A 26,762-nucleotide genomic window follows, 5' to 3' on the forward strand; every position below is an offset into this window, starting at 1 on the left:
ACTGTAGTTCACACACAGGGTATTGTAGATGACCTTTAAACTGCTCAAACTACGGGACCATCATTACATTTATACATATTCCATTTATGAAATTAAAACTTGATTGATATACAATAACTCTGATGACATTTCAAACTTAAACCTGACGTACACTTCAGTTCAACATCCAAGATCGTGTCCACGGTGACCTATCCTGTTAAATGTATAAGCAGAAGTTGTGTCTATGCATAAGCAACTGTAGACATGTAGTGTGTAACCACCACACAAAGGCTTTGCACCCGTGGGTGGGAGAGAGAGAGAGAGAGAGAGAGAGAGAAACAAGAGCTGTAGAGAAAGTGGATGAGCTTTAAGCCTCTTACTTCCACTTGGACTAGGGATGGACAGGCTTATAAAACAGTGGCTTTAAAACATTCAACTTAGACCCTTAAGATCAGACGCTTAGATTAGATTAGATTTCCCCCCCAAAAAAAAAGAGGTATCTGCCGTGCTCCTGCGTCAACCATAAATTAAAAAAAAAAAACCCAAAAACAACTCAATTGTCTTGTTATAATGGCAGTGACTATTTCAGTCGCAGGCAAAGGGTCCGTCACCCGGATGCATGTATGTCACACGCAGCGTGTCATACAACATCTACCCCCTCCCTCCCTCCCCTCCCTCTCAACCCCACGCCACCACGTCCCCCCCCCCCCCTCTCTCTCTCTCTCAAGATCCGCTGCTTTGGTTTGGACGGGGGGGAAATCCTTAACTGAATTGCGTCATAAATACGTCAATAAACTCTCATTCACTGGCGATCAGGTACCACGATAGCCGCCATATTCGCATCCATGGCAGGGTAAGCGGTGCTCTCGGCGAGTGTACGGTCCAGTCATCAACATCCAACTATTGCGCGGCACCGATCCCCCCCCACCCCAACCCCACCCCCCACCCCAACCTACCCCCACCCCCCTGAATCCCCCCCCACACACACACACACACACCGGATCCACATCCCGATAGCGGTCCGTAGCAACACAGCTCGCGTCTGATCATCAAAGCAGAACAGCCGGACTTCCACACACACACAGACTCGGAGGGGGGGGAAGACATGCAACGTGGAGCGGGGGTCTAGGTAGACTACGATGCCTTAGACTCGGAGAGGAATCCCGGCACAAGATGGAGGTAAACAGCGTTAGCAGTGAGGTGAGTGGACGGACGCGTGTTTTGCAGAAGGATTTTAAGCTCAAGGTTGCTTTTAGGTATTTTTGTTGTTGTTGTTGTTGTTGTTTTGTTGTTGTTGTTGTCCCGTTAAGTTAGCTTTGCCCTGCGAGGCTAGGGTAGAGCTGAAATCCGCGTCACGACCCCGCAGCGCACCGTGATGCATGCTAACACGCTAGCTAATGCTAACAGCTGGTTAGATGTTTATTTTTGTGGCACTGGGGTTTTTATTAGTTTCGGTAGCCGGCCCGTCCGGGAGGGCTTTCGCCGCCGCTCGTTTATGCCCACACACAGAGGACGAGCTGTTTATCCAGCGGCACACACACACACGGCCTCCTCTTAGCTTGTTTTTGTTGTTATTTACACTTCTCAAGAGGAGTTTAGCTTAGCGCATGTAGCGTTAGCCTGTAGTTAGCATGCTAGCTGACAGCTCGCAGGCTTGAAACTTGGGACACAAGTTTTCTGTTCAACCTCCACCGTGTCGTTAATGGAAGAGCTGGTAAAGTGTTGTTTTTTTTTTTTTATTATGTGTCTGTTGTTGGGCAGTGAGATATTTCAGCCACGTTACATTTATTTAAAGTTTGAACACTAGCTAGCTGGGTTAAATTTGGTTCAGACGTCTTCTGCTGGATTGTCAGCAGCACAAGGGGATCTGTGTTGTTATGAGCTGTAAGTTTTTATTTTTTTTTTAATGAATAAAAACCAGTAATACTTTTTTTAAAGGCTTCTCGTAATGCTGTTTAAAAAAAAAGGTTGAGTTTGCTGTAACATGTGGCCCCATGATGAGATTTAGTTTTTTCTTTCTTTCTTCATGTGCTGCGAAGCAATCCTGACATCCTAAACCTCTCCATCTCCGGGATTCTTTGCAGTCTTTCACACCTACAGTACAAACTGTCTGTCTGACTGCTGTGACTGTTTTAAAGCCAGCAGAAAAGCTATTTTGCAACACACACTTCTGACCCAGTCCATCCATTATTTGTTGAACTTAACTCCCCTCCTGTGATACCTCTGCCACGACAGTCCTAATCTTTTATATCTTGTTGAAGTACCTAATTTTATTTTATGTAGGCGGCATTGGAAATGTTGAATAATTCATTAATGGTTTTTGCTACCAAATGTTCAAAAAGTTTTTCATCTCTTGCTACAAATAAGCTCTTTAATCTACTCTACAGTTCACTGAATGCGGTTTCTTTGAAAGCTGCCAAGATAAGAAGCACAGGAGTAAACATTAAGCTTAGCCACTTAAACTGGGCTAGTGGTGGGTGTTCTTCATGCACCTTGTATCACTTTGACTTTGAAGATGATATGTAAGCAGAGTATTGTATGCCGGTATCAGTGATTGTGAGATTATATACTATGTATGTCTGTCTGACCACGGTTTTCAAATGGCTGAAAAAGGCTCGCCTGGTTGTGCTGCAAGTGTAGGCTGCACTCTGTTACAAGCCGTGATGAGCCACAGCAAAGGTGGGAGTGAAAATATATGTGTGAATTATGACACAAGCACTGCCCTGCCTTTGCCTAGCCAGGATGTTATACTTCAGAGATGCACCAGGGCTTACATTTTGACATTTTTCTGTGTGGGGTCTTGCTTTGAAGTGTATATATCTTGACTGATTTGAATGTTTATGTTCTTAATGTTATTCTGTTGAGCTAAGCTACTGGAAAGAGGTTTGTTGGCCTCTGTTCTGAGGATGTACGTGAGTGTATGTTGGTGGCTCCACCCACTGAGTGGGCTTGCGTAGCGCTATGACTCATCCCCCCTCTTCAGAGGCTTGATGGAATTCAACACACAAACACAGTGGACTGAATACATCATGCAGGCTGAGCTTCAGCACAGAACTGAAATATGTAGACCTGGTTAATGTTATAGCAGTATGTTTATTGTTTGATTTATTTGTGGATGCGGAGATACGTGACATTCCTCCACTGACAATATCAGTGTATGGCTATTTTGAATAAACAAAAGAGGAGCATACAACAAGCGACTGAGTAGAACTAATCATGTCTATATGTGGTCTTTTAATAAAAAAGCCTCTTGCCACCACTGTCAGCCACTAGTCCCGAAAGAGCTGGACCCTAGTTTGTCCTCAAGAGGCTGACTGCAGCCCTAACAAACATCAGTCTCTCAGAGCCAGTCAGACATGTTGTTTTTGCTCTGGCTGGGGATTAAGCTAGAATGCTAATAATGAGGGGCTTTATAGGGACAAGATGAGAGCTGGACAGCTGGACGGGCTTAGTGTATGGACTCCATACTGTTTGACAACAAATAGAGCTGCAGTTGGAAAAGTGAAAGCGCTCTGTTATTGCATGTGACTCATTGATTTCATCTGTTGAATCTTCCATCATACATGTGGGCGTGCAGCAGCTGCAGTCATAGTCCTGCTCGGCTGAAAACAAGGATGAACAAGCTTTGTGAAAGTGTTTACTGTTCCCGAGTCCTCTGATGAAACTTGTTGGTTTGGCTGCAGGTCAATGGGCATCAGATCATGGACGAGCCCATGGAGGAGGGAGAGTCTTTCTCACACTGTGTAAGTAATGATGGGCTTCAGGTCTTGGCGTGTGTGTGTGTGCGTTCATGTGGGATGCAAGACCTACAGTCTTGTGTGCCTCTCTCATACTGATATTGTTTGTGTAGGATGAAGGGACATATAAGGAGATTCCTATCACTCACCACGTGAAAGAGGGCTGTGAGAAAGCTGATCCATCTCAGTTTGAACTGCTCAAAGTCCTCGGCCAGGGCTCTTTTGGCAAGGTGAGGAAACGCAGAAGACCAGTCAAATGTTTCCATCATGAAGGAGTTTGTATCTTTCTAAATATCTCCTGTTCTCTCAGGTATTTCTTGTCAGGAAGATCCTGGGTCCAGATGCTGGTCAGTTATATGCAATGAAAGTTCTAAAAAAGGCATCTTTGAAAGGTAACACAACTTTGTTTTCGATCTACATCCACACAAATCACCTCAGTGCAAAATGCCCTGTATGTTCTGTCCTCAGTGTTGAATTTCTCCCTCTCACTGTCCCTTCCTGTTTTGTCTCTCCAGTCAGGGACAGAGTTCGCACTAAGATGGAGAGAGACATTTTAGTGGAAGTCAATCATCCCTTCATAGTGAAATTGCACTACGGTAAGAGAAACATTATTTACATAGCATGCAGGCGGTTTATAAATAATCATACAGATTACATCCCAGTTCAGGTTGAATTAGGGATAAGCTGCTTATGTGCATGTTCCAATCAGAAACATCATTGTTAATATGATTTTATAAGAATATTTTGAGTGTTATTACATGATGAATTTAACAGGAATTGTTCTTAATGAGTCATGTTTACTTTCAGTTTTTAACAGACAAGATTGCCACAATATAAAACAATGATCAAACATAAGGGATCAAGATAATATCTACTTTTGTTTTCATATCATTTCAATGTAATTCTTGTTAATGTTGGCAAGCTCCTGTTTTTCTAAGTGAGTTACAGTGTTTACATGCGTCACCCTGTTACCGAAACACTTGTTTTGTCTCGGTTTCTGTTGAAATCACAATATGATTAGCTTGCAGGTAATTTACTTGTTTCCTTGTCTCCCAGCCTTTCAGACAGAAGGGAAATTGTATTTAATACTGGACTTTCTCAGGGGAGGGGATGTATTCACTCGCTTATCCAAAGAGGTAAGCTGACGTCCTGTTGCCTTATATTACATCGCATTATACTCTAAGTTTATTTGCACCTTTTCTATTTTTTCTGTCTATAAAGAAAAGTACAGCATGTCCTTTTTATCCCTAGTGTTTTAAACATATTTGTGAGAATCTGAACTACATATGCCACAATGTTCTTTTAAAAGCCCTAAGGAATTTTTAAGTTGACAGCTACAAATGGAACAGGTGCAAATTTAGTATGCAAATTTTTTTATTCATTTTATAACAGCATAAGTACTGCCAAGTCATTAGTCTTTACTGTGTTCTGTTTGCTGTTCAAATTATGACTTGAATTCCTCATGGAAACACAAGTGCTTTTCTTGGAATCTTTATTCGCTTTTAGATCATCAGTTGCTTGTCAGTTAGAGGCTCAGATCAGCTCTTTTCAAATGCTTTCAGGGAACTCAAACAATGTGTGATTGTTCTCTAGACAGACCTTGTGTTGAAAGCATGTCTCAGAACCAAAGTGATAGCTGCTGGCAATGTCAAATCAACAGCTTGCTGAATTGTGTAACCTTTTTGAAATGTTGATATTGTGACAATAATAATACTCTGTTTTCTCTGTTTGTGGTTATTGAAGCTTAACATTGAAGATGTGTATTTTTTTTTTCTTTGCTTCTGAATTTCTCTCCTCTTCTGAGTTCAGAGAGTAAATTTGTCCAGTTCTTATCAGGTTATGTTTACAGAGGAAGATGTGAAATTCTACCTTGCAGAGCTGGCCCTGGCCCTCGACCATCTGCACAACCTGGGCATAGTTTACAGAGATCTCAAGCCAGAGAAGTATGAATCCTAGACCTCATCCTCACCTTTGACCCTTCACACACAACCCCCACACTCATCTTCTGACTCAGGAATGATCTGTACAGCTGTAATCTGTGTTTAGTTCCTTTTAAAGATATTTGTTCTCACAAGTATAAAACCACTGATGGTTTTTGACTCACTCATATACGCTGTATGGCTCTGTGCAAGTGCTTGTCCAAGAGGCATTACTAATGATCTCAAAAAGTTGATTTACTTTAAAACTGTTTCTATTCAGACATTGTTTTTGAACCATTAGATATTCATGTCCAATCCATTCCCCTTTCTATCCTCCATCTCTACACCTCTACACTGATTATAATAAAATGGAGAATGACTGGGAAGAGTCTTTGACTTTATGTGTGCAGTTTTCAAAGACCTAAAATCTAAATTATTGTCCTGTTTACGAGGAGGAAATTACACTACAAAAGAAGTAACATATTAGCCTGGAACACAGACACAGCATAAAACACTGAGATACTAACATTGATGCTAACGTGGATTTCATATCATATTTTGTGAAGAGACACTAAATCTTAAGTGATAAATCGCTAACTAAAGTTCATAGAACTTCTGTTTTTCATCATCTAGGGAAAAATGTGTGTTAATTTCTCTATTGACCGATGTTTAGAATGACCCTGTTATCTCCATCCAATTGAAGTCAAAACTGTATCATCCAGTTCTCTTGAGGATGAATGTGTTGTAGTGTTTTTCTGTACTTGACACACAACTCTGTTCTTACATCACATAGAACAGGAATTGATCTTCACTATGTGTGGCTGCTCCCTCCTATTTATGTGTCACGTGTCGTTTCAGACCATAACTTCACTAAACATATATTGTCACACAGACCCATACCAACTAACACATTTTTCACAGTCTGAATAATTTCAAACAGAAGCTGTGACTGGATGTGTCCAGTGTGGCTTTGAATGGAGTACTCTAATAGTTTTGCAAAAAAAATCCCAAGACTTCTAGGTGATTTTAAGCAGAAAACAAAGGCATGAGATGACTTGAATACTGTTATTACTTTAATACTTTGTTGTGAAAAATTGTTTGAAGCTCACCTCCATGGAAAAACTGTTTTTGTCTTTCAGCATCTTACTTGATGAAGCTGGACACATAAAGTTAACAGGTACGTATTGACTTAATGCTAATTAATTGTAATGCACATGCAATGTTTGACATACTTTTTTAATTGTTAAAAGTATATTTTAATTCAAGAGAGTAATTGAATAGCCCGGTCTAGTTAATAGCCTGTATTTAAACTGTTTCATATTAAATATTAATTTACTGAGAATAGATGTATGACCTCTTTTTTGTCCTTAGGCTAATTTAAAAGAAAAGGTTTTGCATAGCGTAATTACTGGATGTGACTGCTCAGTCAGGTGTGTATCTTACCATTTTGCTTTGCATGGCTGTTGTGCAGACTTTGGCTTGAGTAAAGAGTCAGTAGATGCTGATAAGAAGGCTTATTCCTTCTGTGGTACGGTGGAGTATATGGCCCCTGAGGTGGTCAACAGGAGAGGACACACACAGAGTGCGGACTGGTGGTCTCTGGGAGTACTTATGGTACACAAGCTCACTCAAACCTACACACTCATATTTTGTGCTTTGATATTTGTATGAACTGAAAAATCCAGTTAATTACATTCTCTCTCTCTGTCATTGTGTGTTCGCAGTTCGAGATGCTAACGGGGACATTACCATTCCAAGGGAAAGACCGCAATGAGACCATGAACATGATTCTCAAGTGAGTCATTGTGCACTGCATAATTAAGACAATCAAAGCAAGACAGAAGTAAGACAAGTTTTGATATGTAAGTAATGACCAACTGTAGCTCTTCTTTTATTATATTCACCTGTGGCTCTCTTCTCTTCTCTGCCCTCCAGAGCTAAGTTGGGAATGCCCCAGTTCCTAAGCTTGGAAGCCCAGAGTTTGCTAAGAATGCTGTTTAAACGTAACCCTGCTAACAGACTAGGTAAGGTGCTTTAAAGCTGATTGCATGTGAGCGTATGTAGACTTGTTTGAATAAAAGAAAATGAGGTGTTGATCCTCACATTGCGCCACTTGCTCAGCTTGAGCTTGTTAACATTTTGGCATCCACTTTAATCACATGCTGAAAACCGCTGAGAGAAAAATGTGTGAACGTGTTGATCCTTTTGAAAACAATAAAAATCAAACGTGCCAGGTTAACTGATCCTGAGTGATCTGTGTCTGTAGGGGCCGGACCCGACGGAGTGGAGGAGATCAAACGCCACGCTTTCTTTTCCACCATCGACTGGAATGTGAGCACACGCACAACCCTCTCATTTCTCACAGACCCACACATACCCACACGTAACTCTCCAGCTTCTGTTGAGGATTCACACCTAACAAACGGTTGGCTTGGTGACTACTGGCCATCAGTCTTGGCCACGCCAACTATGTTTGTGTGTGTCTGGGCAGAGAGCCAGTTCTCACTGTGTGTGCACTAATAGCCCTGCGTGAATGTTTAAGAGCCAGCAGGATGCTATTGGCTGGACCAGGCTGTAGAGGAATGGGAGGGGGTTAATCTGGGAGGGGTCTCGGCTTCGTTATCACATATGTTCACACAATCCAAACAGCCTGTGGAAGGGTTTGATTTCTAACGTGTGTGTATGTGTGTTTGTTGTGTGTGTGCACCTGTATTTTATTCAGAAACTGTACCGGAGAGAACTCCTGCCCCCATTCAAGCCCGCAGCAGGTAAACCAGATGACACGTTCTGCTTCGACCCAGAGTTCACCGCTAAAACGCCTAAAGGTACATCTACACCTACACACATGTTCCGTTCACATGATTTTTTCACAGCCACTCCTGCAGCCATGGAAACTGCAACTGAGCACTGACTCCAAGAAACAACTCCAAATTTTTAGTGGGTGTTTGTATGTCTATTTTATTAATTATCTTTGTATATTTAGACTCCCCAGGTATCCCTCCCAGTGCAAACGCCCACCAGCTCTTCAAAGGCTTCAGTTTTGTTGCTCCAGCCCCTATGGATGAGAACAAGAGTTCCCCGCTGCTCAGCATACTCCCCATAGTTCAGGTGAACATGCATCATCTCTACTTTGCATGTGCCCTCTATCACATTTACACAGGTTAATTATTACCAAATTGACTTACAGACATGAAGGTCAAACACAGATATATTTTTTCTCTTGAGGTTTTATATGTAGCTCACAGGTTAAAGAATAATTCAATTTATTTCCAATACTAGACCTGGTATTTTGCAACATGATACTGACTAAAGTGGTAAAAACACTGCTGAAAGGGAGATAATACTCCAGTTAACACATCTGTCACTGTTACTAAACAATTACCACAACATTTTAGCTGACAAAACTCCATGAATACTTTTCTTGTGGTGCCTACAAGCTTTCCTTTCTTGACTCTACTGGCTGTGTGCGTTCAATGGGGCAGTATTCACAGAATTAGCCGCAAACTTGGAAGCCAGTTTCTGTACAATGAAGTGAAATTAGGATCAAAATTGATTGACATCATGGCAGAAAACACAAAAATAAAACCCAGTTGCAAACAGCCATAGTTTTCCTTTAATGTTTGTTGTGTTCCACTGGAGATGTACACCACACACTGTCCTCCCCACTCTCAGAATGACTGCATTTATGCCCCATAAGTGTGAATTTGACAGCATTTTGCCACCATTTAAGTGATGTGTGAATAGGGAGCCAATACTACAATGGCTTGCAAATGGTGGCAAATCTGCTGTGACAGTTTGACTGCTGAAAATGTAATAACATTACCACTAATGTGCCACTCTGGCATATTTGTGAACAAAAGTCTTAAAACGAATGGGTGGTGGTGGGGTGGGAGCACACAACAATAAGACAGTCTGAACTACAGCACACATTTGTTGTCTTGTATGGACCAACAGTGGACGGTAGTGACTTTATTGCGGTGGTTTATGAGTTGTCACATTCAATGTCTAGACATGGCTTGTGAAGGTTAGCTTGGGTTGTAATTTATTCATTGAATGTTAAAGAATGTAATGTAATAGTTTCAATCTTGTTCTTTCCAGATGCACGGGGGCTCAGCCAAGTTCTCTGATCTGTACGAGTTGCAGGAGGACATAGGGGTCGGCTCCTACTCCATTTGTAAACGCTGTGTACACCGAGTCTCTGCCATGGACTATGCTGTGAAGGTAGGTTTTTTTATCCAAAAGTGCACCAAGCCCTAGTTGGCATGTTAGCAATCACAAATTAAGGACCGGACAAGATTTATCACGCTCTTCCTCTTCCAGAATTAAACTGGTGACCTTTCAGTCAGGATCCTGCTTTTCTAACCTTCAGACCACCGATGCACCACATTTAAAGTGCAAAATGATTTTCCGACATGTTCAATATCCGTAGTTGAATTAAGGCTGTGACTTTGTGACAGTTGCTCTCATGGTTAGCACCTCTGGGGTACATTTTGTATGAATTTTATCAAAAAAAGAACCCATCATCCATCTTACTGTGTTTTAAGCCAATTTAAAGTCTTTATTTGATCAACACAGCGGTTTTAAATTCTTGGGTAAGTAAATTAGATGACTGTAGTGTGGATGCACAATTTTATATATTGGTGTCTCTAGAGTGTGGGTTCATAAAAGTTTCTGAACCTTAAAGTGTATGAAATCTCTGAAAATGAATCATGTTGACTGTGGTTAGTGTAGCCAAGAGTCCAGTAGAGGGCAGCACAGCTTTAGCCATATTGCAACAACTTCATAACACTTTAAAGCAATGCTTTGTTATTTAGATATCTTGTCTTGTTAGGTTATTAAATGCTGTGTATAATTACACAGCAGAGAGATTTTTCAGCCATTCATTTGCAACTGCTCATATCTGTGTTTCCATGTGTCTCAGATTATAGACAAAATTAAGAGGGACCCCTCTGAAGAGATTGAAATCCTGATGCGATACGGGCAGCATCCCAATATCATCACTCTGAAAGACGTATGTAACATTTGTTTGACAGTACTATACTTAGGGTGGTTAATCACCATATTAACAGGCTGTCTCTCTGTGCCTACGTGTGTGCATGTGTCAGGTGTATGACGAGGGCAGGTATGTATACCTGGTGACGGAGCTGATGAAGGGCGGGGAGCTGCTGGATAAGATCCTTAGGCAGAAGTTTTTCTCTGAGAGAGAGGCCAGTGCTGTGCTCTACACCATCACCAAGACTGTTGACTACCTCCATTGCCAAGGGGTAAGAAGATGATTCTGCACACATATAAGCAGGAGTGAAAAGTAAACAACTTCTTCTCTAACGTGTCATTCTCCTCCTCTCCAGGTGGTACACAGAGACCTGAAGCCCAGTAACATCCTATACATGGATGACTCGGGAAATCCTGACTCCATTAGGATCTGTGACTTTGGATTTGCCAAGCAGCTTCGGGGAGGCAACGGCCTCCTCCTCACCCCCTGTTACACCGCCAACTTTGTGGCACCAGAGGTGAGACAGGAAGAATGATAGAAGCCTAAAGAGAACAAATGCTAAAGGGAATATAAAGTGAAGAGAGTGAAGAGTATCATGTACAGAAAAGATTTTATTCACATTGTCAGTATGAGTCCCTGATGGTTTGTCTTTCTTTCTTTGTGTTGATCCAGGTACTAATGCGGCAAGGTTATGATGCAGCTTGTGATATATGGAGTCTTGGAGTTCTACTGTATACCATGCTGGCAGGGTAAGACTGCACTCAGCAACAACTGTTGGACAAATTTGGCCTAAATGTGGGTGGGAATGATTAACAGTGAAGCGTGAAGTGTCCAAATTTCTCAACCAGTCTAATGCCTTGTAAAGAGGGAGCTCAAAATAGCGGCTGTACATCAGTGCTCTTGTCACTTACTTTGCTTGTGCTGTTGGTGTAATCATGGAAATTGTGTGTGCGCAGTTTGGAGCAGTGGGTTAAACTTTTATAGGAATGTCAAGTTTTTTTTTTAGAGCCTGATCTGAGTAATTTAATATTGAGTGTCTGCCGACACCTAGTCCTTGTATTTTTTAGATAATCTCTGCTTTTTACCCTGTCAGGTACACGCCGTTTGCTAATGGGCCAAACGACACACCAGAGGAGATTCTACTTCGGATAGGATCTGGAAAGTTCTCTTTGACAGGGGGCAACTGGGATACTGTATCAGACACCTCAAAGGTACAAACACCGACACTTTGTTGCTTCACACTGGTGGTGTAACTTTATAGCATTTTCAAAGACTAATAATGAATGAATGTTATTTCTGTTCGTACGCATGTCTGGAAAGCACTTAGTGTACTCGTTTTTGAAAAGAGCTACATAAACTTAATGGACTTCTTTTAATTATGCTGTGATCTTTAGATTTCAATCTGTTTCATTCTGTGATTCAGGAAGTAGGAATAAAATGTGACTGTTTTGTGAAACTGAACAGATGACAGCATCTTTTTATTATGTGTGCTTAAAGCAGTCGTTGTCCAACTTTTTCTGGCATGCCCACCTTCAGAAGCCGAAAAATGTAATGCCCCACAACCCACAATTTTTTATCAATCATTGTTATGGGGGAAGAAAATCTCATTTAAAAATGATCCATGTTGAATTGTGAATTAAAGGTCAACACAATAGCATCAGCAAACTTTATTTTCCCTACGTAAATCATATTCATGTAATGTCAACACACATTAATTGTTCTGACTTGTTCTGTGGTTCACCCCACAGTTTGAGAACCACTGGCCTAAATGGTTGAGAATTGTGATATTTATCCAACATTGTGAATTTATCCATCAAAGAAAAATCCAGTCCTGTCTTTGGCAAAGTATTAAATAAACCTTCATACAATAAATTCACAGTAAGGAAACACACTTGACATTATACATGTTTATATATTCCACCAACCTGCCAGGGACTTCATATAATGGACTTGCATTGTTCTGCCTGTTAAATAAAGACAACTTCAAATTCTGTTCTTTCCTCATATACATTTAAGACTGGATGTTGTTTTGTGTTCCAGGACCTGCTGTCCCATATGCTCCATGTGGACCCTCACCAGCGATACACAGCAGAGCAGGTTCTTAAGCATTCCTGGATCACCTGCAGAGATACGCTACCACACTTCCAGCTCACACGCCATGATGCACCACACCTCGTCAAGGTGAGTGTACATCCTCTTAATTAACAGACAGACAAAAGACACAGGACCTCATTGCCACAGGTGCTTATGCTTTGTGTAAGACAGCATTCAAATGTTTTGAAACCATTTGCTAACATGTGGAAGCATTGAAGGGCTAGTGGTACCTCAGAGTTAAGATGGGTTACATGTTGTCACGTGTGTTGGCCTTTATGGTTTTAATGCCACTTTGCTCAGTGTTTCTAAAAATGGAACCGCATCATCTCTCCAACTTAGAAGAGGGTCTGAACTCCGGATATCATACCCTTACAGTGCCTGCGCCTCTTGACATATAAAAGTGAGCCTGATCCTTGGTGAATCATACGCTTCTGCTCTCATGTATTACTAATACCAGATCCAACAGAGCAGATGTGTCCATCCATCTATCTTCTCTTGCCACATATCCAGGTCAGATGCCTCTTTCAAATGCAACTCATCAGGTTGTATTTTTGACAGGAGTAGTCGAGTACACAATACATTTGGCACTCAAGTGGTTTAAGTCAAGAAAACGCTGTTGCTAGGCGACTGACAACAAAAAAAGGATGTTGCCCTGTTCACTTTGAAAATGGTGAATCATTTCTTTTGCATTCCATCGTTTAGAATAGATGGGACGGATCGGATAAGAAAGAGTAGATAACAAACAGAGCAAACATCCCTCATCTCCTCGTGCAGGATCAGTTGTTCTTATACCCCCCACGGAGAGAGGTTGTCCGGGCAGCATCCTTACCTAAGTCCTTGAACCACCTATGTCGACTTCTCTTAATCTCAGGGAGCAGCGGCTGTATATAGAAGCACTCTGACAATGCTGAACTCTTCACCTAAACAGAGAGAGAGCAGAGATAGGCCAGCCACCCTGTACAGGAATCTGTGATACTGTTGTTTCAGATACAACACAAAGCCTGTCATCATAGGTGAGGGTCTGAACAAAGATCAGCAGTAAATTGAGAGCTTCGCTTTGTAACGCAGTCCTCTCTTCACCACCATAACAACAGATAGTCCGGTTCACTCTGAAACTCTTTCTTGCTGCCATCATAGCTCTTTCCCTGTGCGTCTGGCGTGCGTGCGTGCGTGCGTGCGTGCGTGCGTGCGTGTGCTTATTCATGTAATGCAACAGATGAACAGATAAGGCAGATTGATGTTACTTCTGGCTTTGGTTAAAAGAATTTTATAGAAATACAGTATTTTATCAGTTATGCCTGTCATGCTAGACTCCATAAGTTTCTTGATTTTTCAAGGCAAACATTTAACAAGACCCCCCCACTCTGAGGTGTGGTGACTGTGAAGGATAAACAAGGTCACTGTTGTGTGTTGTGTCACTGCACATTATCACAATGATAGTATCTTCATTAAGGGATGCACCAGGTCAGCAACAGTATTCAGTTTTGACAGCGCTCTATTAATAGGTTTATTTTAGGCCAAGAACAGATTTCATGACGTCAGTAACACCCTGCCACCGCACAGACCAGACAATTAATCAACAGGTAGGATGGATGGTTCAATACATTCATGCTGGCCAAAAATACATTTTGCTTTTAACAGGGACCATTCGTTATTTTTCCACTCATCAGTCTGAACTGTGGTGTTGCTGACTGTAGACTCGTCATCCTGTTCTTAGTCATAAACCCCACATCTTTCAGGGCTCCATTCTTGCACTTCTCCTCTCTTGCACATGTGATTTGAAGGTCTGGATATCACAGCCATCAAAGAGGTGTTATTTCCATACCTGTGGCCTCTGTGTTAGCCTCAACAAAGTCCCATCCTTAAACTCACATCAGTTAGGCACCTTTCCTGTCTGGGCTACTGCAGACACACAGTGGCAATACACAATAGTACAACGTTCAGCTACATAAAGCATGTGTTCTTGTTTTGTTGTATTTTTTTCGGCATGTTTGCCTTTTATAGTGACAGTGACAGTAGGGAGTTGACAAGAAATGAGGGGAGCGAGAGTTCAGAGAGAGGGGGATAAAAGATGAAGTTGAGATTACCCAAGCATGTGTCATTGTAACTGAGCCTGACACCATGTCTGCCTGCAACATCATTTCAATGATGCAATAATTGATTCTACTTTTTAAGATGTATCTGCACTTGTTGTTAGGCTGTAGTGCTGCTTCATTCTGTAAATGTTCAGATCATGTATGACGTGTTTCTGATTCATCTCTTTGTACGTGGGTGGATAAACAAACAAATGTCGTGTAATACAGGGTTGAATAAGATGTTAGCCTAACTCACCCAGAATCTGAAAAAATCTGTCAAGTTGAATGGAGTTCAGTGTTCCCATGCATCCTCGAGTCTGGAAAATTAGAGACTAGTTTAACAGTCATGAAAACACCTGTAAATTGATTAAAATTAGTAAATATCCTGGTAATAATCTATGTTGTCCTAAAGAAAGGTTTATTGTATGTTAGCCCCTCACTCAGAATCTCTACATAAGCCTGTGTGCATGTTTAGTTTGAAACTCAACAGTTTGTAGCTGCGCAGTGTGACACTTCATAGGGGTTTAAACACATGTGAAGTGGAACGGAAAATACATTTTGAACGCTTTAAATGTCCTGGAAAATTATTTCTTTAAAAGGAGTGGGAACCCTGGGAGTATTGAGCTGAAGTTGATATTGATATTTTCTTCAAATTAGCGGAGTTATGGTGAAATGAGCACAAATTTAGTACTTGTTTAGTAGCAGAAAACTGACTGTTCAGTCTCTTGAGAAAGGAATACACACTTCTGTGCTGGACCTGGCCTTAGCCAAATGGCCTACAACACACCGACAAAGTGGTAATAGAATTACTTCAGAGTTGAAGTTTCTATATTGATTTAAAAGTTGAAGCCAAGTGTTTATTTTGTTGTTTTCCAGGGAGCCATGGCTGCCACCTATTCAGCACTGAGCCAGAAGACAAGTCAGCCAGTGTTGGAGCCCGTGGCAGCATCCAGTCTAGCCCAGAGACGCAGCATGAAGAAACTCACCTCAACAGACATGTAGACACACGCCGCTCGCCCTCCAGTTTTGACCTCACTCTCAGTCGGACTCTCATACGCAAAAGATGCGTGCACACACACAGACCGAAGTCCTGGCCAGTCAGACCTACTGTCTCCCTTTTTAATCTATTTATTTGACACACCCGACATATGCACGCATACATGCACACTCACACTGGACGAGGTTGCATTGTGAAGAAGTCAGCTGAAGAGGAAGAGGGGAAACTCACATATCTGTTACTGCTGGGGAGACAGACTTGTATTTATTTCCACAGCTTTCATATGCACTTGCCCTCCTCGCCTTTCATTCTTTCTTCCTCGTTTGGGGAAGAAACGCACCAGCTGATGTTCTCCTTCACTGTGATTGGCTGATTCAAAGCTGCTTTGGTAAACTGTGCCCCCCCCACTGCTCTTCATCTGTGCTCTGCCATCCTCCTCCTCAGTTCTCTCTCTCCTTCCCTTGTTTGCTTTTGCTCTCTTAACTTCTTTTCTTCAAAGTGAAGTAATGGTTTATGTGTGAGAGTGTTGGCAGGATGATATTGACCGAGGGACACTGTAAGACTGTTTCCTCTCTTAAAAATAAAAAGATATGTTTCTGCTTGTGGCGGATTAAAAAGTCCTTCAGGATCAAAATCATCTGCCAGCACTTTTGGAAACATAAAAGCATGTGTGGACAGAACCTGTATTTCTTTTCCTTTCAAATTCACAGTCTGACTCCTGTTACGTTGTGATGCTAATGATGTATCAAAAGAGGTAAAAATAAGCTGCAGATGGACAAAAGATAATGTCTAGAGTTCAAAGGTGACATGTGGTAACGATAACAGAAATTCTAGTTTGCAAAAAAATATATATAAATATATAAAAATAATTATATATATATATATATATATATATATATATAATGAAGATGATAAGGATGAAGAGCATGTGGGGGAGCTGTAAGGATTTCTCTGGGGGGGACGGGACGCACCCCGTCAAACCAGAGAGGCTGAATAAAAAAAATATAAAAAAAAGAAATTTCCATGGATATCTCTTCAAAAAGACATTGTGGAAATTGTATGATATTGTATTTATTTCATTTGATTTTTAAGATTCTATTTTTCTTTCAAGTTCTGTATATATTGACATTAAAGATCATTATTGACATGCATTCAGTGTGGTCTGAGCTGCTTTGTTCTATCACAGAAATGAAATTATTTTTTTCATCACAATTTACAGCAACAACAGACTATTAAAGGTTTAAAGCCAATCATTAGTATAACAGAAAGACTACGTAACATTTGCTGAACATTACATCAAAAGTTGTACTTGCGTGATACATTAAATTTCCATTCATTTTTGGTGAGGCAGTGTTTTCTTCTTGTTACTTAATGATAAAATCATTGAAATGTTTATTTCTGACATGCTAAAACTTAGAGCAAAACAATAGCACAAGAAGACAAGAGTTGAAAAAGCCGGTGAACTGAATCAGTAATGTTACACAGCAATATATTAGCCAACATAAGCTACTACCAGAGCAAGTAAGGCTGTAGCAGCAAACCCCTGAGTGTACTGAATCAAATAAGGGTGTGTTGTTCTGCTAATCAATTACTTTTTTATCTGTAAGAATAAGATTGTATCATGTCTGTTCAAATACCCTCACTTTAAAAGGTTTGTTCACCTGTAAAACAGAAAAATAATTTCTCACCTCCAGCTATGCTGAAAGTTTTGGTTTTATTCTGTCAGATTTGTAGATATCCGGGCCAGAGATTTCTGTCACCAACCCACTATAATTACACTATAATTACTTTTTAATTTTCTTTTAATCAACAGTGACATCTTTTTTCAGACAGTCCTATTACTCTGTATAATCCACAGACCTCAATGAGCTTTCATTTTTCATCCCTAAAAGTGTTTGTAGCAATAACTACTACAACTACTGTTGTAAGCATTACAATCATTTTGAGAGGAATGATCTCAAAATCATGCAAATTTTTGGGTAAACAGAACAAATAAAGGTCATATGGTGAACATGTTAACAAACACTTGCCTATTTGCACATCCAGTTGATACAGATTAACATTAGCATTCATTTGGAGTTGTGTTTCTGGCCACATGGCAAACGTGAGTCCAGTATTTCTCCTTTTAGCTTTTTTTGGTCTCCATCAACTCCTGAGGGAAGTATCTGGCTCTTTTGCTGCTAAGTGCTCCAATATGTTCACTGGCTAATGGCTGGTCAGAAACAAAATACACGGTCATTTCAACCTTACCAATGTTGGTTAGGTCGAAAAAAATCCTTTTCTCACAAAATTAGATGTGAAAATATTTGCAAAATGGCTGCAAGTAATCCTTGCAGGAGTCAAAGTACGTCCACTAAAAGTGCTTGTTTTTAGCCACTGACAGGCCCAGATTGTTGTCATTATGGAAATGATCCCTACAGAGACAGACCTTTTGTTTAACTAGAAACAGCTGTTAATATTGCTATGGCTGCCACATAGACAAAAATCGTACATCATTGTAACATCGCAGCTCCATTCAAAGTGGTCAGAAATGAAAAAAAACCCACCAAAACTATCATTGTTAGCCTGTACAAGGTTTCAACAATCATTATTTCTGGTTTGGTCGAAATAAATCCTTAATCCACAGAGAAAGATGAGAAAAACAACCTCTCAGACGCATGCAATAAGGTGTGAGCACTGGACTGGAGAACTAAACCGTGCTCAAGGATCAAAACAGGGAGAGGGAGTGTGATGTCATTCTCTGCTCAGGATGCCTTCACTCCACGATATATTTACATATCAAACCATTGCTTGCTGTTAAATTACTGTTCTAAATATCATATATAACCTTTAATACAAAAAGAGGAATTAGTGCAGCTATAAACCCACAATATTATCAGGGTTAGATAGGAGGAGGAGTGTTTCTTGAAATTTATGTGAACAGACCCTTTAAAATAATGACCACATCCCAAGCAGCTTCACCTTCCTTTGTGTCCTCTCCCAATAAACACAAATGAGATGCAAAGTGTGTTAGCCACCACTAGGTGGTAACACTATCCAGTAAGAAGTTATACGGCTGTTGAACACACAGCGTCCCTCAGTGGGTCTGTGTCCTACCCTTATGTAAATGATCAGTCTCGCCTGCTTCCATTTTGTCCGTCCAACCCCCCGCTCCCCTGAGAGTATGAGCCCCTCTAACCAGTGGTGTGTAAAGTGTGTGTGTGTGTGTGTGTGTGTGTGTGTGTGTGTGTGTGTGTGTGTGTGTGTGTCAGAGCTGTCATGACCAGACAGCAGAGGATGGAGATCTAGGCAGGAAAGCAGATGGATTGAGGCACGAGGACTGCTCCCATCGATGCACACACAGAAACACACACATTGCACACACACATTGGCCTATGGACCAGCTGTTGTCCTTTTTCTGCAACTGTCCGAGCTGACTCCATGTCCCCTCTCTCTCTCTCTCTCTCTCTCTCTCTCTCTCTCTCTCTCTCTCTCTCTCTCTCTCTATCTCTCTCTCCTGGATTAGATGCATTTCGTAGTCAGCCTGGGAGCTGAGAGGTAAACAGTGGGGCTAATTGTTTTGACATACTGCTCTTTGTTTTGGCCTCCTGGTGCTAATCAACCACTTGGCTAATAAGTCTGCCTGGCAAGGAAAGCACAACTGTGTTTGGGCTGGGAGGAAGTTAAAAAACGGACAGGTGCTGCAGTCATAGTTGCAGTCCACATTCGCTCGTCACCCAGAGTTCCCACAGTGCTGCCGTGGCTGGGTAGCGCCCCGCTCAGGTGTGAATCTATTTATCCTCATTAACGAGCGTCTCCCCAAAGTCAGCCAATTAACACGCTGCTCCTAATGAAGCCATTAGCTGTCAGATGAGGTAGAAGCAGTGCTTGTCACCAGTCCACTGTGTGTATGTGTGTGTGTGTGTGTGTGTGTGTGCGTATCCACTCTTGCTGCTAATAAAAGCAAGAGAATTAATGGAGTGAGCGTGTGTGATAATGAGTTAATGTGGAACAAGCAGGACGAGCAGTGATCAGCCCTCTGTCTCAAATGAAGATATCAGACACAGTGATTTACTCTCTCAGAGCCATAAACAGGCCTTTCTCCTCTCACATATACCCCTGTGTGTGTGTGTGTGTGTGTGTGTGTGTGTGTGTGTGTGTGTCTGTGTCTGTGTCTGTGTGTGTGCGTTTAATAGAGAGTAAGTGGGATGGCGAATGCTCCTTTCTAAACATGAGAGCATGCTACTTGGCTCTGTAGTTTTTTTTAAATAAGACCTCTTAACTGAAGGTGTGCAGCCATGTGTGACCACTTAAAGTCAAATCAAAGTTTGCAGTTTGAGTGTCAGCCTCAAAATAACACACTGTAGATGTCACTCCAGCTCCTATATTCCTTAATGGAGCTATCATATGGCACACCTTTAATACAGTTTTAATTGTCAAAATAATTGCAAACACATGACCGCCACAGCCTCGACAGGGAAGAACAATGGGATTTCAGAGGCAGCTGATCTACTGACACCCTTTTTACATTTAATTGTCAGTGACTGAACATAAAAACTGGAGGTTTCTAAGAGCATGAATTGATCTGAGGAGATGAAATTTAAAAAAGTCAATTTTACCAGTAGGTTGAATTTTTCAGATTATTCTTCTTCACATTCGGATCCTCTTGGCTGGATGCACTGTATATCTTACACCCACCCGCACCCCACAAAGTGAAGCTGCTCCGCCCTGTCAGGGGATGCCAGAACTGAGGATGTGAAATTGATTTTACGTTATGCGATTCATCGTATTGCAGTTTCTTCAATCTTCCTCTTCTTCTTCGACACTCACTTCCCCTCCCCACCCTAATCCATTTCTTCTCTCCTCTGCTCTCAGTTACAGTTACTCTGCAATTGATTCTGTCCTCTAATGCACTATCATTACCAACTGAGGTCCTCTGCCCTCCAGTGATCAGTTATCAAGTTTGGTTAGATTCACTTTGAAGTTGTGTCGGCGCACTGCAGTAGCAGAAGTGTTTTCAAGTGGGCAAACATGAGCACCAACACACAGAAAATGTGATGAATAAGTGTGTAAATGTTCCCTGCAACAAGTGTGAAAAGCACTGCCAAAAAATGTTTATCCAATTCACAGCATGGAAATTGTTCACCAGAAAATCATTCCAGAACAAATTAAAACCTCACTTACTCTCTCAGGCCGAGGGGGGATGCAGGAAACAAGAAAACCCACCACCAACTGTCTCTGGTAATGTTCTGATTTCAGGACATACTTTTCGAGAGTTGGTATTCCTCAGGGCGTCCTGAATTCATCTGCTGTATGTGTTGACAACGGCAGAGGCCTTTGAGCCTGATCCCTTTCTGTCATTAATTAACACTGCTATATAGCATGCTTCTGGAAGTATTGGAACTTTGGTTTCTAAAAATGAGCTTTTTTATAAGGGAGTTTGGTTGCCATGAGAAAATCTTTTGTCTTTTGGGGAATTTCCACCAAATATCTTGCTATAATTTATAATTTACTAAATGGTGACAGAATACAACTGGAATAATTTTAATTTCAATTTCTTCACTTTCATTTGTTCACGTATTAAATAAACCTTTTTTTGAGTTATTTTAGTTTTAGTTTTTTTTTCTTGTGTTTTCAGTACTTGTTTATTTTAGATATGGGCTCACTTACAACAAGTGTAATGTAAAATAAGCTTTGATACAATGGTTTCCAACCTTGGGGTCGGCACCCCCGAGAAGGGGTCGCAAATTCAATCTGAGGGGGTCACAAGATTATTAACAGGATATGAAAGCAAAAAAATTTTAAACAAACAAACATATTTCTCTTACACAACTAAATTCCCCAAATTGTTTTGCTTTTTTCTTGTAAATTACTGGAAAGTTCTAGGTGGTTAAAATGCAGCCGATTATGGGGGTCACAAGTAGACATTGCTTTGTTTTAAGGGGTCACAAGCTAAAAACGTTGGGAATCACTGCTTTAAGACATGAATAAGTTATAACACAACAGAACAAGAATGAAGACATGGATCAGATCTCTGGCCTGACAGAAAAGGTGTGAACATAAATGTATGACCTTGCCTTTATGTTGGAAATGAGACTTAAAATAAAAGAGTGAAGTAGAGTTGATCATTTTTTAAACTTAAAAATAAAGGATGAGACAGAGTCTGTCATACAACCATGTAGCGGACTAGCAGCCGATATTAATTATTCCCATGTATGACTCCTCTCATGTGGGTTGCTGTTTTGTTTCTGTCTGTGTTCTCTAGACTGCGGGCCTCTACTCCCCCCCTTCTAATTAAAGGGATATGTGATGTCCAATGTCCTCTCTTTGACTTCCTATCATGCCAGCTTTACTGCAAAGACTATATCATTGAGCCTCACTAACTTTTTTTCTGCTTTCTCAGAAAATTTGCGCTGCCCTGCTTTAAAAGCTGCTTCTGTTTAATCCCTGCATGTTTTATTCACTTCACTGACCTTCAGAGATTTCTTTGAAACACTTGGGAAAAATAACACTATTAATAAAAGCTTTGGAAAACAATTTATTTAGAAGAATTTGGTAACCACTTTTGTTTTACACTTTTGACTTCTTAACTTCCAACCAAAGTCTTTGAGACAGGATACACAATAAATTCAAAGAGAACAGAAGGTTTGAGATGCAATTATGAAAAAGGTGTGAGTCAGCCGGTCCCATTATCCCTCGCCAGTAAACAAACCGTTCATCCTCCAAACACAAGTCACTACTTCTGCTTCTCTATTGTTGCCGTCCTGTCTGATGATCAGTTCGCTCTTACTCAGGATCTGATTCAGAGGCTCAATTATCTGCAAAAAAACGAGTCATCCGACCTCAAGCATTTTGGAAAAATAATTACCTGAAATTCATGATTTAATACCTCTGTGCTTTCATCTTGCACCTGTTATATTTTTCTCACTGTCCTTTACACATTTTCCCAAGTCAATCATTTTTTCACTACTAAGTTATTTATGTGGAGGTATCAGTGACTCTCTAAAGACACATTTGGAGGGTGCTAGTGGAGGTTTTCTAAGCATCCACAGTGAAGCAGCATGAGGTGGAAGAGGCTCAAGGATACTGCAGTGCTGCTCTGGACCTTGGCTTGCTTTGCTTGTTTGCTCGGCTGCTGGCTCTCCTTCCATCCAGGGGCACCCCCCCAACACACACACACACACCATCAGAAATCAGGGATTATTTCAAACTAAAATAGATGGATGGAATCAATCAGCCATGGTTTTACTTTTCTCTTCTTCTACATAACCGCCCCCTTTCACCTCCACCCTCACACCCTTTTCTCTCTCTCCCTCTCTCTGTCTCCCCCACCCCCCTCTCTCAGGGCTGCAGACTGAGGAGATGCATAAATTCAGACGCATTAGTATTCCAGTCAGGCTCTCCATTTCAAGGCAAGGCCTAGCACCCTTCCGCCTCTCCTCCTCTCCTCCTCTCCCCTCATTCACTCTCCCTCTCCAGCTCTATTTTTGAATCATTTAAGTAGTGCTGCATCTATAGGCCTACTTATTTCCAAACCATGTCTAAATTATTTTAGGCATTTTTTATTTTTTTTTAGGAATATCACTCTATTTTGCCCTTGCATGGCCAATTATACGCAGCTGTAGTCTTTGAAATGAGATTCATCTGCTTCTGATTGTGTGTGTCTAAGTGTGTGTGTGTGTGTGTGTGTGTGTGTGTGTGTGTGTGTGTGTGTGTGTGTGTGTGTGTGTGTGTGTGTGTGAGTGTGTGTCATTGTGTTTTGCTGTCAGGCCCAGCGGCCCAGGCGATAAATCACGCATGTCTGATTGAGGAGGGCAGAGGGCCCGGACAATAACATTTCAGTGGAACTGCTGGAGAAAGCGTCTCAGTTTGCTGTGATCCGTAGAGCCTGCAGACCTGCAGCCAAGGTCCTGTTGAACCACTGGATATTTTACAGCTGTTAGTGGCATGAAAAACTTGAGAAAAAGTTGCCTTTTGACATGACATTGAAGCTAAGTGAAGGTTATGCTGCTTAAGCATTGTTGTACTGGTGTGTATAAAGACATAAATGGAGCATAATATTCTGTTTAGTATCATTATAATCAGCCACAATTTTAAATTGAACCCATATTCAAATTATGCCAAATGAATTAAAGGAATACCGAATAAAGAAAATTTGTTATACATTATGCATTATTGCTTTCTCTATAATAATAATAATAATAATAATAATAATAATAATAATAATAATAAATTTTTGATCGATTTTTAGCCTACTTCTAAATATTCAATACGCATTAATCAGAAGTTGAATTCTGTTTGACAGTGAACAGTTGTAGCAAGAAAATGTTTATTACAACATACAGTTTATTTCAAAACATAATACAAGCTTTATACTGAAAATAAATAATTACTTGAGCTGTCATCGAAATTTGGAATAAAACCGCCGAAACAGTTCAATCTTACTGAAAATATTGTGTTGTGTTTTTTTTTTTTTTTTTTACATAGCTAATTAAGTGCATGAATAACTAAGAGCATTTGTTTAAATTAATGACTTCAAAAGGGTAATATATAAAACTGTACAATATTCGAAAAAAATACTTAAGAAATAAACCAATAACAGGAGTATTTAAGATTATAAAATTTTGATACTGAACGTACAATAAAATTATAGGCAGGTGTATAGCGTCGTCAACCCCTCTTTCTATTCTCGGCTCTGTTTCAGAGTCCACACAGTTTATATGGTCGAAGATGATTGAAATCAAATAAATGAATTTATAAATAGCTGTAACTGTGTGTGGCTTCATAAGCTACAGGCCATAAGAATATATTTAATAAAAACCCTCCAAGTGCTATTATGTTGGTAGCAATACCTCTACAACTGGAATGAGGGCCTATATTTGCATATGCAAAAATAATTACAGATCTGCTACGAGTATGTTACAAAATAATGAATGTAAATATGATGAGAACTAAAGCGTTGTATAAGCCCGAGGGAAGCATGAGGTGGACTGTAAAATGGCCTCTGGTGCTGCAACAAATCAATTAACAAAAGTGATATTATTATTTGTTTCACTCCGCTGGTCGTAACAACGGAAGCAAAAGTGTGTGAGAGAAGCCCAAACAAATCCAAACAAAAAAAAAAAAAAAAAAAAGACACACATCAGTCCCCATCTTATCATTATTATCGAGCTGATGAGAAGTGGTGACACAAACCAAAGGCGCTGGCAGGTTATTAGGCACATTTTGTATTTATATCCGTGATGTAGAAAATAATTTGGCGGGCTCCAAAGGTAATCTGAAATGTGACGTTTGATATGCCGCTATAGAATAATGCCCTCATGACAGTTAGAAAATGACGAAGGCTGAACAGGTATCTCTGTTATTGTTATTGTCGTGTTTCAGTGCTGGAGGCATCTGGAGGAGTCTGTACCGGGACAGGCGCGGGGGCTCGGAGGTGCCACCGCGCGCCCCTGCGCTCGAGAGTCTGTGCCGGGGGATTCCTCCCGGTGCTTCGGTCAGAGATCGTGGCACGAGGAGGCGTCTCCCGCGCTCCCGCTGTGAGAATAGGGTCCCTCGTGCGGCGGCGGCTCTCCCGGCGGCGTCATGCGCTTCTCTTTCTGCCTCCGGTTGCAGAACCACACGCGCACCACCTCCTTTTCCAGCTGCAGCGAGTCCGCCAGCGAGGTGATCTCCTGCGCGGAGGGTTTGGGACACTTGAGAAAGTGCGTCTCCAGAACCCCCTTCACGCTGACCTCGATGGACGTCCTCTTCTTCCTCTTCCTCCCCTGAGCTGCTATCTTGTCTATACTGCTAGAGCTGCCTGTGGACGAGTCTGCCTCCTCCAGCCACTTGTTCAGCAGCGGCTTTAGTTTGCACATGTTTTTAAAGCTCAGCTGCAGAGCCTCGAACCTGCAGATGGTGGTTTGGGAAAAGACGTTACCGTACAGTGTGCCCAGAGCCAAACCCACGTCCGCCTGCGTAAAGCCCAGCTTGATTCTCCGCTGTTTGAACTGCTTGGCAAAGTGCTCCAGCTCGTCCGAAGTCGGCGTCTCCTCGTCGGAGTGGTCGTGGCAGTGGTGCCCACCGAGGTCGCTGTGCTCGGGGCTGAGTGTGTCCCTGAGGCCCGGGTGCATGCCTTGGCCCTGCGGGTTGGGTGGAGGTGTGAGGCCACCGTGGTCCAGCATGCCGTTGACAGTGAAGCCCGTCTGGGAGTAGATGTTGATCTGCTGCCCGCTGGTGATGGAGGAGTTGTGGGACACCGGAGTTCCCCAGGCTCCCGGGTGGTTGCCATGGTTGTTGTGATGAGGGGAGTGATGCGCTACGTGCGGGGAGCGGTGATGGATGATGCCAAGCTGCAGGTCCTCTCGGCCTGGTTTAACGTCCTGCTGCTCCATGGAGGCCGACCAGGGGCTGCCCTCCGACAGACTGCTCGCCCACTGGTGCCCGAGGGGGTGTCCGTTGCTCTGGACGCTCTGCAGATAATCACTCTGCAGGAGTTTCTGGTGTCCTCTGTAGGGGCTAGCAGGCTGCATGGCCTGGCTGTCCGGGTGGATCATGGGACTGGAGCTGAGCAGGGTGTAGGGGCTGGAGGCAGCTGTGGCCATGCTGGCTGCTGAACCCCACTAGCGCTACTGAAGCGAGGGAGCAGCTCAGCCTCTGACATCTCCCTCTCTCTGGAGTCTCGGCAGCAGCCTGGCACTGACTGACAGCCTCCACCACCACTCACAGACCGACTGAGACGCAGTGACGACGCGTGTCGACCAATGACGGCGCAGATACCCGAACCTCCGCCTCTGGAAGCAGAGCTGCGGATAGGAAAGGGTTACAGGCAGTCGAACCGGAAGTGAGTCGGACTGCTGGTCCAGTGGGTCTGGCTATGGAACGATGTGCGCGTGGAGCGCAGTTCCTGTTTATTAATTAAAGTTTCCAACTGATTTACGCACGAGTTTATTGCTGCTCCTGTCACCCTTGAGCGCGTGCGAAGGAGGAGATTAAAGCGCAATGGCA

At 41.9% G+C, this 26,762-nt stretch overlaps 2 protein-coding genes across 7 annotated transcripts; one reads left to right on the top strand and one right to left on the bottom strand.

The window, feature by feature from the left end:
* The first annotated feature begins 943 nt into the window (after positions 1-943).
* On the top strand, positions 944-16,945 carry rps6kal (ribosomal protein S6 kinase a, like). Of its 6 annotated transcripts, none has more exons than XM_051420732.1 (22): positions 944-1,179; positions 3,557-3,722; positions 3,830-3,946; positions 4,027-4,108; positions 4,232-4,312; positions 4,773-4,852; positions 5,526-5,659; positions 6,775-6,812; positions 7,107-7,249; positions 7,360-7,430; positions 7,571-7,659; positions 7,902-7,966; positions 8,358-8,460; positions 8,619-8,743; positions 9,734-9,856; positions 10,557-10,646; positions 10,741-10,899; positions 10,984-11,145; positions 11,301-11,377; positions 11,722-11,839; positions 12,669-12,809; positions 15,674-16,945. In XM_051420732.1, the coding sequence occupies exons 2-22, from the start codon at positions 3,681-3,683 to the stop codon at positions 15,797-15,799; spliced, it is 2,166 nt and encodes a 721-aa protein (XP_051276692.1). In that variant the 5' UTR covers positions 944-1,179; positions 3,557-3,680; the 3' UTR covers positions 15,800-16,945. The 6 variants fall into 6 exon arrangements, with proteins under 6 accessions (XP_051276692.1, XP_051276688.1, XP_051276691.1 ...); XM_051420728.1 differs by having other exon boundaries at positions 3,663-3,722; XM_051420731.1 differs by having other exon boundaries at positions 3,663-3,722; positions 5,553-5,659.
* A 7,135-nt stretch (positions 16,946-24,080) lies between these two features.
* On the bottom strand, positions 24,081-26,512 carry LOC127374986 (POU domain, class 3, transcription factor 4-like). The gene has a single exon (XM_051420739.1). The coding sequence runs from the start codon at positions 26,357-26,359 to the stop codon at positions 25,271-25,273; it is 1,089 nt and encodes a 362-aa protein (XP_051276699.1). The 5' UTR covers positions 26,360-26,512; the 3' UTR covers positions 24,081-25,270.
* Positions 26,513-26,762: the final 250 nt, after the last annotated feature.

This window comes from Dicentrarchus labrax, unplaced genomic scaffold (genome assembly GCF_905237075.1).
Source record: "Dicentrarchus labrax unplaced genomic scaffold, dlabrax2021, whole genome shotgun sequence".
Classification (NCBI taxonomy): Eukaryota; Metazoa; Chordata; class Actinopteri; family Moronidae; genus Dicentrarchus; species Dicentrarchus labrax.